The sequence below is a fragment of the Danaus plexippus genome, chromosome 12 (genome assembly GCF_018135715.1).
Source record: "Danaus plexippus chromosome 12, MEX_DaPlex, whole genome shotgun sequence".
In the NCBI taxonomy this organism is placed as follows: Eukaryota; Metazoa; Arthropoda; class Insecta; order Lepidoptera; family Nymphalidae; genus Danaus; species Danaus plexippus.
In genome coordinates this window covers 3,780,036-3,794,234 of record NC_083545.1, presented here as the reverse complement: position 1 = coordinate 3,794,234, position 14,199 = coordinate 3,780,036, and the positions used below count along the sequence as shown (strand labels likewise).

At 36.1% G+C, this 14,199-nt stretch overlaps 2 protein-coding genes across 2 annotated transcripts; both read right to left on the bottom strand.

The window, feature by feature from the left end:
- Positions 1-1,260: 1,260 nt before the first annotated feature.
- LOC133319135 (piggyBac transposable element-derived protein 2-like) lies at positions 1,261-3,476 on the bottom strand. The gene is made up of 2 exons (XM_061522400.1): positions 3,288-3,476; positions 1,261-2,949 (listed from the first exon to the last, which is right to left on the bottom strand). The coding sequence occupies exons 1-2, from the start codon at positions 3,321-3,323 to the stop codon at positions 1,279-1,281; spliced, it is 1,707 nt and encodes a 568-aa protein (XP_061378384.1). The 5' UTR covers positions 3,324-3,476; the 3' UTR covers positions 1,261-1,278.
- Positions 3,477-8,727: 5,251 nt separating this feature from the next.
- Positions 8,728-11,112, bottom strand: LOC133319136 (piggyBac transposable element-derived protein 3-like). The gene is given in 2 exon segments (XM_061522401.1): positions 8,728-10,524; positions 10,526-11,112. Coding segments are annotated over 2 exon segments (1,515 nt in total). The 3' UTR covers positions 8,728-9,596.
- Between the last annotated feature and the right edge of the window lie 3,087 nt (positions 11,113-14,199).

Below are 14,199 nucleotides of genomic sequence, written 5' to 3'. Positions count from 1 at the left end.
TGTAGAGTGCTCCTCTCTCTCCTTGCTTGATGGTCCTGTCTCTTCTTAATTTTTATTTGCTCTGGTGTTTGGCTTTTCTACTTCCGCCTTTTTGAGGTCCTTCATGGCTTTCATGTGTTCTTTGATCAAGAGGCTGTGTTCTTCCAACCTCTTGATCAGCGCGGACTCTTGAATTAGGTTCGCCTGGGGGACCTGGGGGATCTGGGGGACCTGGGGAAGGCCGGCTTTCTCGGGAGCTCTAGCCTTCAAGTCTTCTATCTCATCTTGTGTAATGAGGTTCTCCTCTTCTGCTTCCCTCACTAATTCATAAAGCCTCTGTACGGCTTGGAGTGTGCCTTCCTTTAATTCGGTCTTTAAATTTCTCGATTGGCCGATTAACTTGATCGCCGACATCCTTGCAGACTTTGCTTCCCGGGCCCTGTTGACGCTCTTCATTGCCTGCGGCGTTAGTATCTGCGGAGGTGACTCCGGTCTATTTGCTGCCGATGTCGAAGCCGTCGGCGTCTTGGGGCCTAACAGGGTCCCGCTGAGACCCGGAAGAGCTCTGCTGATCTCCCACTCATCTGTGCTCTTCCGGGCCGTGGATCTGGTTGGCGTTTCTGCTGGTTCGGCACTCATAGTTTTCTTCGGTGGAGTACGTGGAAGCATTGTTGGAGGTGGCGTCTATTATACTAAATAACTTTGTAAAAGTTGTATATAGTCTAATCTAAAACTAACACTTAAATTTAACTACAAACTAATATATAACAAAATCAAGTCGCCTGGTTTTCCAGAGGGTCGCAGCCCCCGGGTCCTATTCACTATGTAGTATTATATAAAATTAAAATTAAGAAGTCTGAGATCGATTAAAATTAAAATAGTTAAGAAGTGAATTAAATTTAGAATATAAAGTTAAAGAGTGTAAGACGCGATTAATACGAAAAGAATGTTGTAGCGGTGAATTTTAAAAATTTTAACTTAATATAATTCAACTTATAAATAATAATCTTAACCCTTTACTTGGCAAGAACTAAAAATATGAAAAAAAAGGAAATTATTGATAAATTTTGTTTAATTTATGAATGGACAACTTGAGAAAAATAAAAATAAAAATCTAGGTATCCTAGGTTTCGAGAAAACTTAAGTACATCACAATGTACACTGCCAATTTTACAGAAATATTATAAATAAATTGTTTGTACATTTTGGTGTACACTACCAAGGACATAATGAATTACATTATTCAGGTTATTATAAATTTATTTCAAAAAAAGGAGGAAATATTTAAATTATTCTTTATTATTTTAGGTGAAAATTACGAAAGCAATTACGTTTTATTTTTCCCACAACAAAACACAAATGTACGTTACATTTTATACAGTAGACAGATGTTCTTCCACTCTTACAATATTTGCAACGCATTGTTTCATTACCTGCTTCTGGAAGATGACCTGTGTTATCAAATCTGACGCTATCAGTTGGTCGGACTGAGACTGGTTTATGGATTTTCAGATTCTCGCCTATATCGTCTGTAACGTTTTGGTTTGTTCCTATTCTATTAGACTTAGACAACCCATCAAACAATTCAAATCTGAAATCTTTCAATGAAGTCTTCTTCCCATCTCTTCTATGTAGGAGCCAAGCGTTATTTATACACATATCAACAAGTTGTGAAAATATTCCCAAGTACCAACGGTGACTTTTGAAGGGAGTTCTATATAACGATATCAACATATCTGCTAAATCGACCCCTCCCATATGTTTGTTGTAATGTTTGACCACTTGAGGACATTCTACATCTACTTTCTTTTTCTCATCCTTATCGTATCGTTTGATTGTTTCTAAGGGGTACGAGTCTATGTAGGTGCTAATAAGTGTAACCACTTTATTGTCGTTCCACTTTACGACTGCCAACTTATTCTTATTGCAAACCACCTGGGCGCTAGAACCGCGTTTCTTCTTTTTTAATTGTTTGTCAGTTGGCAATAACTCTTGACAGCCTCTGAGACGATTAGTCCTTATTGTTCCTAGACTAAGGATCCCGTATTCTTCCCGCAGAATATATGTTAGTTCAGGCGACATAAAAAAGTTATCAGCATACACAATGGCCGGCTTTTTCTTTATAGTTTGACACAATGCAAGCACTACCATACCTCCTAAACCAATTGTAGCTTCTTTCTCTGAAAAAGTCAGTCCACGAAAGGTATCGTCGCCACCATACAGAATAAAATCGTAGATGATACCCGAAACACCCGCACGGACAAAATTCTTAAACCCCCATTTCTTAGGTTTCATTTTTATGTACTGCTTTCGTTTACCTGCTTTACGACCTTTATAAGGTATCATCATCTCGTCAATGGAATATTTTCCTTCTTCTTCAATTTTCAGAAAATTTTTGCGTATTTTCTCCATTAGGGGGCGAATCTTGAAATAACGGTCTGAATCTTGCAAAGTATTATCAACAAAATGAATATATCGACGTATTTGTTGATACTTTTTGAGAGGCATAAGATCAGCAATGAGAGGGTATCTTGTTTTTCTTGCCCAATAGTCAGTATAAGCTGGCATCTGTACTATACCCATCATGATTTGAATGGCCAGGAAGCTTTTAATCTCATCTTCTGTCAGCTGAATAGATCGACCTAGTTGTTCAACTGCATATAAATTTGTATTATAAACAATGTCAGTAATTAAGTCAGGAGAAAAAAAGAAATAAAAATAATCCAGTACTGTCTCTATTTGTGTTTGATGGAGATTGTATAAGTTTTCTTCAAGAGATACATTGTGACGAAATACTTCTAGTGGTGAAAGGGCTTCTAGTGATGATGCTATTGAAGGTGGATCAGAGGTATCTGGTGAAGGCGGTATATAAGCATTTGCTTCCTCATCAGATGTGGAACTATCGTCAGAGCATGCGTTTTGAGCGGGTACCAAAGCCAAGATCTTATGGGCGCGAGTTAGTTGTAAGTTCTGCAGGCGGAAAAAGAAAAAAAAAGTTCAAAGCAGACAGTTTTTATGAGAAGGTAAAAAATAAATAAACAAAAACTGCCGATTCGTTGAAAAACAAAAACTGTGTAAACTTAGCAATGTACAGCGTGGTTACCATAGTTCATTTTTAGTATTTTAGTGCGTTATTGGCAACGTGCAGTGCAGTGTACATACATTTGTTTCAACCAAAATCGGCCATAAAAATTGACACAGTAACGCATAAAACCACTTTTTGAGTAATACATAGTTTTTAGATCAAATAACACACCATTTTTTATTAGTTTTTGAGCTAAAAAGTAATTTATAACGCAAAAACTTACCCGGGTCCCGCCAACACTTTGTTGTTTCGAAGCCATTTTGAATTTGACATGTGTTGTTCAGTGTTGCAACAACGAAAATATTTTTCTACTAATTCTAAATTATTTAGTAATATTTTTAATAAAAACAAAACAAAAAAGTATTATTATTTAACCAGTAAATTTTTTTTGAAATGTATGTACAGTCTAATGTACCTTACCAAGTTAAGGGTTAATAAAATAAAATAATACTAAAATAAATGTCCCAATAGAGGGAACAGTAATAGGAACAATATAAACAGAACGCGACACAGTATATTACAATTCTCAAGCTAACGAGATCAACTTGTTCTAAAAATAGACTAAATTGCGCAATCACTAAAATGATGCTACGGCTAATAACTCCGTTGTCCTAAGTCCTAAAAATTTTTAAATAGTATCGTTGTGATCGGGAGATCCCCGTCTATCCTCCAAGCCGTTTCCCGTGGTAATCGGAAAAACTTTTCCCTAACGGTTTTCTCAATTTTTTGACCCTTTATATTTTAAAAAGTTAAAAGAAATCTGTAAATTAAAAATAAGGGTGAGGTTAAGCCCCACGGGATCTATCTATATACCAAATTTCGAAATGATTGGATAACGGAAACTATTTTTTATTTAGGGTGAAAGTTTTCCGACGTAATTACAAAGTAAAATTGACTAATCTAAATATTAAGTAAATTAAAAATATTTTTGTACAGGAAAGAAGCTAAACACAACAATGATATTACAACTATTTTGATTGGGATCCGACCCTTGGGACCTGTCAGATTTGGACAACAAAGTTATATGGTAGTTGACCTCGGAGTCACTTAAATTTAAGATTAACACTAAGGGTAGTTGCTGGCCTCGCTCGAAGTTGGAGAATGTCTTAAAATAACGGGGATGAACTGTACTTTAATTTAATGTCATAAAAATGTAATATACACTTCTTTCGATCACGCTCAGGAGCCGTATTTGGGAGTTTTATTCTAATAACGCTTTTACTAGCACTTGGTAGGCTATAACCTGATGAGTCGATTACAAGAAAACACCTTGATACTTTAAAATGATTTTATACTTTCAAGCACAACCGTCTCGATCGGTATCCAACAGCGAGTGACCGATCGAGTTCCGTTTTAAAAAACATACCATATTAAAAAACATAAATAAAATAATACCCTACGTAAAAAAAACTATCACTTTACAAAAATAAATCAGTAAAACATTTCCTTTAAATCGATATAAGTTAAGTAGTCATAATTTAATGCTATTAGAAGTTATTATAAATATTAACGTCATTTAACAAACAAAATGTGATATTCCATATCAAGGATTAATATGTCGGTAACAACTCGGCCATCCTCCAGTTTACGAGTCCCTCGTAAATTACAGCAGAGAAAGAGATAATATGTATGTATATTTTTAGTTAAATAAATTATGTTACTTTACGATTTATATAAAATTAAACATATTCACATTTAATTTACCATTTATAAACAATACATTTAATTTACCATTTATAAACGATATTTAGAGAATTCGGAAGCCCTAATTGTTATGACAATAAGTTTGATTTGATTAAAATTATCAAAATATACAACAGTTAATTAGTCTAAACAATGATATGATGTGACGTCCATGTAGTATGGCTGATCCATGACTTACATAGGTTACTTGAATTTAAACTGATGCATGACAATGATCAGTAACATAAATCTAAACTGATGCATGACAATGATCAGTAACATAAATCTAAACTGATCCATGTCAATGACCAGTAACTTTAATCTACACCGATCCATGACAATGACCAGTAACTTTAATCTACAGCGATCCATGACAATGATCAGTTACTTAAATCTAAACCGATCCATGACAATGACCAGTAACTTTAATCTACACCGATCCATGATAATGATCAGTTACTCAAATCTAAACTGATCCATGACGATGATCAGTTACTTAAATTTAAAACAATCCATGATAATGATCAGTTACTCAAATCTAAACTGATCCATGACCTTGACCAGTTATCTAATCTAAACTGATCCATGACCTTGACCAGTTATCTAATCTTAACTGATCCATGACCTTGACCAGTTATTTAATCTAAACTGATCCATGACGACGACCAGTTATCTTATCTAAACTGATCGATGACGACGACCAGTTATCTAAACTGATCCATGACAAGCTCCCTAATTGCCCTCTACTGATCCCCTGATACACTTGCAGATTCTGCACTAGAAGTCGCTTCGTCCTCTGACATGGGTGGTGCAAACGTAAGCCATGGAAATATCTTGTCTATTGCTACAACAGATTCGTAATGCCTACCTTTTCTAGTAATAGGAGTATCTTCTATTACGAACCTGTCATTGGGAAGCACCTTTTTAATACGTTAGGGACCTTGACATTTTGGCTCAAGCTTTTTACACTGTCCCTCTATTCCCGTTGCCGCTCTTATAACCCTAACCAAGTCTCCTGTCTTGAAAACTACATTAGTTTTCCGATGTTCATCGAAATTTTCTTTGGACTTCCGTTGTTGAACCGTTAGTGTCTGATCTTAACTTAACTAAGTCATCTGTGGTAACCTCTGGCATCGCGTCTGATATAACTTCATTTAATATGCCTTGGGATGGGTTCGTGCAGTTATAACCAAATAGTAATTCAACCGGTGTCTTTTAGTGGTAGCATTGACTGTGGTATTAATACCTAGCTGTATATCCGGTAAATGATCGTCCCAGTTACCGTTTGGTTTGTCATGGTTCATGGCGCCAAGTGCAGCCAAAATTGTACGATTGTACCGCTCTACCTGCCCGTTGGCACGAGGAGTTATATATGTGCTTAATACCAGTAGATTTAATAAAAGTTTTAAACACTTTACTTGTAAAACTAGTACCTTGATCAGTGATAAGGCGCATTGGTGTACCGAAATAGCTGAAATGCTCTTTAAAAATTATAATACTTGTCGAAGATTTTGTGTTACGTACGGCTGAGAGGTTTATGAATTTCGTAAAACTGTCAATTGTAACAAGAATATATGTGTTACCTCGCTTTGACCGTATGAATGGTCCTAAATGGTCTGCATGCACTGTGTGAAACGGCCTATCGACTTTCGAAATAGGATGCAATTTCCCCGCTTTAGGTCCACTTGGAACTTTATGGTGTGCACACTCAAGACAAGCTGCAACATATTTTTTTTTTTTTCAAATCGTCTCATCTTGGGAAACCAGTATGACGCTTGTATACGAGTTAAAGTCTTATCTACACCGAAGTGGCCGATATCATCATGATTACTCTTCAAAATTTGCCACCTGGCACCTCTCGGTACTACCCAACGTTCATTGTTGTCACTGGCAACACGGAATACTCGGCCATTTCTTTTTAAATTTATAATTATTAAAAATGTCTACTACGTTTTTAGTGTTCGGATCATTTAATATATCGGCAATATTCTTTATTTCGTCATCTGCTTGTTGTACAGTCGTAAGCCAGTCGTCCGTGTTAACAACGAGAACATCAATGACGTGCTGATCGCTGATACTGCTATCTACGGGACTCCTACTTAATGCATCAACGTGAGCCATCTTTTCGCCAGGTCTATACTCGATTTCACAATCAAACTCCAAGAATTGCACCCACCAACGAGCAATTCTTGGAATCAGATCTCGCTTGGTAAGGGTGCTTCTTAGGGCGTTACAATCAGTTATTATTTTAAATTTAAGGCCTAACAACTAGACTCTAAATTTTGCAAGTGAAGCTATAACGGCGAGTCTCTAACTCAAATGAATGCAATTTCTGCTCATCAATACTTGTTTGTCTACTGTAATAAGCAATTACTTTTAATAAACCAGTATCATCCTTTTGGAAAAGTATTCCCCAATTTTACAGGCATCGGTATGTTATTGAGTTTCAACTTCCGGATTGTAAATAGCTAAAATAGGTCGCTCTGTAAGTCTATTTTTTAAAGAATCGAATGCTTTAATTTCATCATCGCTCCATTTACACGGAGAATCTTTCTTTAGTAAAGCTGTGAGGGGCCTAGCCAACAGAGCAAAATCTTTTACAAACCTCCTAAAATAACTCGCCATTCCCAAAAATCTCCTAACCTCGTGGACATTTCGCGGGGCGATAAATTGTGATACAGCTTCTGTCTTGTTCGTACCGGGTCTAATACCTTCGGAACTTACTTCATAACCTAGATAGTCAATCTTGTCATAGAAAAATTTACTATATACATATAAAGAACTACCAGATAACAGATCTAACTGATCTTCTATTCTCGGAAGAGGAAAGTGTTCCCACCTAGTCTTTTTATTTAGAGCCCGATAACCTACGCATAGGCGTTTTTCTCCTGATTTCTTGTTGACTAAGTCAATGGGACTTGTAAATGGAGAGTTAGATTCACGTATTATTCCGCTGTCTAACATTTCTTGTACCATGTCACGTACACACTGTCGTTCAGAAAACGAAAGCCTATATGGACTATAAACCACCGGCTACGAATCTTCCAGATGAATCACCATTTCAGTTTCAGTCGTGAAACCAAGATCTTTCAAATTACTTGAAAAACAGTCCTTATAATTCTCTAAGAGAGTTGTGAGTTTATCTTTATCTACGTCACTAATACCATCACCAATATTTAACGTTGATTCATTTGAAAACGATTTAGTTGTTGTTTGCAATCGGTTTACTTGAAGGCATCTATCCATCTTAAAGCCGCGAGTGAAAAGCTCCCCTGTTTTAAATATGATGTCGTTTTTACCTATATTTTGTAAAAGAATACTTCCTAAGCCATGTTTTAAGGTATACTCGCCTGCTAATAAATATTGTTCCTTATTTTCAGGCGATCCGACCCTTTCCTTTCGTTTGAACATCGTCCTCGAACAGAGTAACGACATTAAGAGGATAAGATTTACATAAAACGTATTAGTTTATAGGTTAAAATATTAACGTAAACGGCACTTAAATCATTTCCTAATGTAATGTTCAGTAGGTAACAATTCCTCACCTTGCAATTGTATACAATATAGGTATATAACCCCAGCACATTTCAAATTCGGTTTTACTATATATTTAGCTATTCTTTTCTTTACAGACGCGGCATATTTAGTTTAATATATAACTAATAAAAAAAATTATAAAAACAAAAATACCCTCGTATTTCAAAACTTCATTCCATACCGCAATATTGTTAAGCACAGTATAGTACATTCCAAGTAATTTAATACAGAACATTAAAGAAAAATCCTTACGTTTCTCTTGGGCGGGTAGGATCACACCAAGATTTAAAATAAAAACTCGATGCTATCCCACTTCTGAGATGTAATATACACTTCTTTCGATCACGCTCAGGAGCCGTATTTGGGAGTTTTATTCTAATAACGCTTTTACTAGCACTTGGTAGGCTATAACCTGATGAGTCGATTACAAGAAAACACCTTGATACTTTAAAATGATTTTATACTTTCAAGCACAACCGTCTCGATCGGTATCCAACAGCGAGTGACCGATCGAGTTCCGTTTTAAAAAACATACCATATTAAAAAACATAAATAAAATAATACCCTACGTAAAAAAAACTATCACTTTACAAAAATAAATCAGTAAAACATTTCCTTTAAATCGATATAAGTTAAGTAGTCATAATTTAATGCTATTAGAAGTTATTATAAATATTAACGTCATTTAACAAACAAAATGTGATATTCCATATCAAGGATTAATATGTCGGTAACAAAAAGTTTATGTTACCGCTTTACTTTAAAAGTTATAAGGGTCCAAAGTTCACTCGGTTCAAAACCACCCGCACAAAAACTTCTTTGTGTCACAGTTCTTCACCAGGAAGTCGCAGGAAAGTGATCTATGTGTCGGCAGACTCGGGAGAGAGCCCCCAATCCAACGACACTAGTGACGCCACCCGGACTCGCCTGGATTAAATACCACGTGTCACGTGGTGATTAGCTTTCACCTCGTTTTCTCCTGAACCACTTGCCGGAAAAATCCAAATTTTCGCAGGGATGTACCCCTCACTAATTAACACTTTTTTACAATTTAAAAACTATGGGTCACCGCTTTAAAAACGGCGGCGCACGCACTCAAACTTTTCTTAACCTCCAATTTTGTGGTTTCCTGGGAATAACTTTTGAAGGAGTGTTCCGATTTCACTTATTTTTTCACTAAATGATAGGGGGCACTGAGGCGCACAATTTGATATATTATTTGTATTTATAGGACGATTTTGGCACTTTCAACGAATTTTCGACTGCGGAGCGAGTAAAAACGTGACCGTTCGCGTCGGCGCGTGGCGAGCAACTAGTTACATAGGTTTAGAACTGATGAATTGGCTTCAGTTGTTTTTAAATTTTTATACACAAGCCAAGAATTTATTACCGTCATGTCCAATAAGTGGTAAAAGATACGAAGATACCACTTTCGGCTTCTCATTGCAATTCGGTACCTCCCAATAAAGCTATCCATTAGGTCCACTCCGCCCATATGGGCATTATATTCCTTTATTATATGTGGGCATGAAATTTTAATTCTAGTCTTATTTGCCTTGTCAAATCTTTCTACTTGGCCCACAGGTTCAGCTCCAACATATGAAGATAGAAAAGTTACAACTTTATTGTCCTTCCAAGTAACTGCTGTCAAATCAATACCGTCAAATTCAGTCATCTGCTCTTCATAAGTTCCACAAGGAACAGATTTCTTCATCATTGTTTTTTTGTCCGGCAGTTTGCAGTTCACTAGCCTGTTAGATTGCACAGTACCTAAGCTATAGATTCCTTGTTTGGCAAGATAGGTAACTAAAGGTACAGAGGTGTAAAAATTATCAAAATAAATTATATGATTTATATGCCTTGGGTCACCTCTAGCAAGCCGGACTACAACATTTCCCACTGGCCCAAAATCTGGTTCATCTGGAAGCCGTTCATTCTCTTGGCCAGTATATATTTCAAATTTATGAGCATAACCTTTCACGCTGCACATCACATATAATTTAAACCCCCACTTATGGGGCTTATTAGGTAAATACTGCTTCATGAAGTGTGCCACTTTTGTGGCACACATCTGTTCATCAATTGAGAGTTTTTGTTCCATAGGAACTAAAGCAAATTTCTCATTTAGATGGCTAATTATAGGCCTTATCTTATGGAGCTTATCATGTTGTGGGTGTTCCTTGGGTAAATGTTTCTCGTTATTGTTGAAATGTAGAAATCTACGAATAGTCTCAAATCGGTTGAGTCATTATGTCCTTGATTGGTTGAAAACCTACAGTATTTGACCAGTATAGCCGTACATTGGGATATTTTATAAAAGACATGTATATCAGTATCGCCATAAACTTTCTTAGCTCAGTTTCAGATAAATTTAATGGTTTAGTCACATTTTTTTGAACGGAATACAAATTAGACTCTTCCACAATCCTTTGAACTATTTCTGATGTAATAAAATGTGAAAAAATACTATAGGCAGTACCAGTAGTAGCCTCATCCTTCAGTTCAGATGGGTATGTAGTGTCTCCATGAAAAGCTGTCTGGTCAGAATTCAAAACAATTTTTTTTACCTTCCATACGAGTCCTCTCATAGTTGCTCGGCGACTAGCTTGACTTGTTGAGGGGAATGGAACCTGTGGCACTTGATCATTTGCTGTAGCTTCATTTATCAATGGCGGGTCTCCTGCCATGAATGGATCATTATCGGGGTCATCATTTTCCTCTTCTAATGGATTCTCAAGATCGTGAAGCAAATCGTCTCCATTTTCATAAAAATTCTCATTACCTTCTGTATCCGAGTCCTCAAGATCATCTTCCGAAATCTCCATCATTTATTAGAGCTAAATACTCTTCTATTTGCTTTTGTTTCAAGTATGGCATCTGAAAACCAATAAAAGTGATAGTTAGTAACTAAACAGGGACATTTTCTAGTAAATGCATATTGTTGCAGATTTACAACAACAAAATAAACAAAATTTCCGAACACACCAAAAGTTTTTTTTATAACTTATAAATTGTACTGAAAAGAAGATGAATTATTACGTAAAATAACTCATTTTGTTTGAACGTACCTTCGAAAACCAAATAATTACACTGCAAAGCAAATACACAATTTTCATCCCTTATCACAACCCTTAACACAATCGGCATCTTCCTTGTGTGGTCATTGTCATAAAATGACCAACGTTGTCAAATCGTGACTTTTCAACTGGACTGGCTTGTGGTTCTCCTTTTTTGGTGTCTTTGTTTACTACCCTCAGAACGCTGGTATTTTTTAGACCTTCGTACAATTCGAATCTAAAGTCCTTCAAAGCAATTGACTTTGTCTTGGAATTTCAGCGTTGAATCTCTTCCTTTAATGCACGGGTGGTTGTGGGCTTGTTGACATAGACTTGTGATTTCAAATAACCCCAAAAAAAGAAGTCTAATGGTGTTAAATCACACGATCTAGGAGGCCAATTTTGATCACCGAAACGAGAAAGTACACGACCTGGAAATGTCTCATGCAGTAATTGAATTGATTCGCGGGCTGTATGACATGTGGCACCGTCTTGTTAAAACCACATATTGGACACATCAATATCATCCAATTTTGGCAGAAAGAACTGTGTAATCATGTCGCGATATCGAGCACCAGTAACAGTCACTGCTTGACCAGCATCATTTTCAAAAAAATATATCTCAATTATGCCTCCAGCCCAAAATCCACACCATACAGTCACGCGTTGTGGATGCATTTGTTTCTCGACAATCACATGTGGGTTCTCCGAACCCCAAATGCGACAATTTTGGCGATTGACAAGGCCATCAAGATGAAAATGTGCTTCATCGCTTAGGATGATTTTGCTCGAAAAATCAGGGTCCATTTGTTGATGTTCAATAATCCATTCAACGAACTCTCTTCTCTGTGCATGGTCATTAGGCTTCAATTGTTGTGTTAATTGAATTTTGTAAGCATGAAGACACAGATCTTTGGTGAGTATACGCTGTAGAGAGGTTCTTGAAATTTGCAATTCTTGTCCACGACGTCGAATTGAGGTTCCTGGATTGTCAGCAACACTCTCACGCACTGCTTCGATATTCACATTTGAACGGCTTGTTTTTGGACGACCAGTGTGTTTGGCGTCTCCAACGAATCCAGTCTCCATGAATTTTTCAATTAATCTCTTCACAGTTGACGAAGTTAAAACACTATTCCGACCATATTTTGTATGAAATTTTCGAACTGCAGCCGCCAAGCTTTCACTATTTTTGAAATATTCTTTAACCCATATTATCCCAAGGTGTGATTTTTTTTTTAGTAACTGTGTTTTATCTATGTGTAGTTATTTAATAGCACCTAAATAACAGGAAAATAACCATTTTTCAAAAGTAATTGTTATACTTGCTGAAATTCAGGACCGCACCTTAAATGGGGCGCTGGGTAAATATGCCCATGGGTTTTATATGCGAACATCATAAAGTCAGCTGCTTTTTTAAATTCGTTTTTAATAGAAAAATAAGAATAAGTACACAAAAATTATTAACACGTTCGCGCGCTGTAATGCATGACAAATTTTGGCATTTTGACACACGTTTTTTCCATACTAAGTCCATAGGCGTACTTGCGTAGGTCCGCTTACCAATACCATACCAAATGACAGAACGTCTTCAGGCGTCGCACGTCCTAGGGCGTTCTGGCAGATTTCTTTCTATCATGTAGGTGTTCTGCCCCTTAACGTTTTGAGGCGTTCAATAATAAAACATATATTTTTTGTACTAAAATGTTTAATTAATCTTAAGAATAAGGTATCAATATTTGAAACTATAACTAGGTAAGGCACTTTTACTTATAATAAATCAACTTACAAAACAAAACAATCTTAGGAGGGTGAGATCAATTATATGTTGAACTAGAATTAGCGACTAAACATTTACTTATAATAAATCAACTTTCTTATAACAAAACAATCTTAGGAGTGTGAGATCAATAATAATGTTAATTAATAATTAGGTAGGTACGAAACTTTTACTCATAATAAATCAACTTTCATAATAAAAAATTAGTAAACAAAATGACCTTAGAAATAACTGGTAATTATGTTATTATAAATTAATTTCGTTATGCCAGGCCTCGAAGCAAGATGGACAAAGTGGAGGGTTTTGTGGACATCCTTTACAACGGTAACTAGTTTCTACGCGTTTTCCATCTTTGGAACAAACACGGCATTTTAAAAAAGCATATTTTTTCTTGCTGCCAGGATTAGATTCAATTAGTTCAGGCTAGTGGCCCTTCATTCTATCTAAAGATCTCTCATTACGCTCAATTGCTGGTATATTATTGTGTAGCCTGTTGTAATGCATACTTTTCTTGTTGACCAAGTCCTTTACATTTATATTAGTATCGAGTTTTATCAAGTCTTTTATCAATTCCTCTCTAAACATAATAAATTCATAACTTTTGTCATTATTTTTTTTTTTATTTTTTGTACAAAAAATATGGATTCCACACTGATATGTCTAAAAGATGAAATAATACTTTTTTATACCAACGAATTGTTTTTCTAGGGCTTGAATAATAAGAGACCATTTGGTCTAAGCGATCAATTCCTGACATATGATTATTATAAGTCGCCACCTCAAGAGGCTTCATCTTCTTTCTCCCAAATCTGTTTTGTACTTCAACCATTGTAGGATGAGTGTTTGTAGAAATCATCAGGACAGGGCGACTTTCCCTCCATTTAGATAAGTAAACATTGTTCTTTCGGACCCAAACGTGTTCACCTTTCTTTAATTTTTTCTTTACAATACTGTCAGGATTACCTTTCCTATTTGACCGCAACGTTCCAACAGTGTGAGTTCTCAAACCGAGTAATTTCTTGCACAAGCTAACAGAGTTATAAAAGTTGTCCATATATAAATGGTGTCCCTTCAAAAGG

What these genes read in the sequence shown, in the direction of transcription:
- LOC133319135 (XM_061522400.1), bottom strand. Translation starts at nt 3,323, where the DNA reads ATGGCTTCGAAACAACAAAGTGTTGGCGGGACCCGG. An exon ending in AAAGTGTTGGCGGGACCCGG is followed by an intron (nt 2,950 to 3,287) that starts GTAAGTTTTTGC and finishes TTCCGCCTGCAG; the next exon opens with AACTTACAACTAACTCGCGC.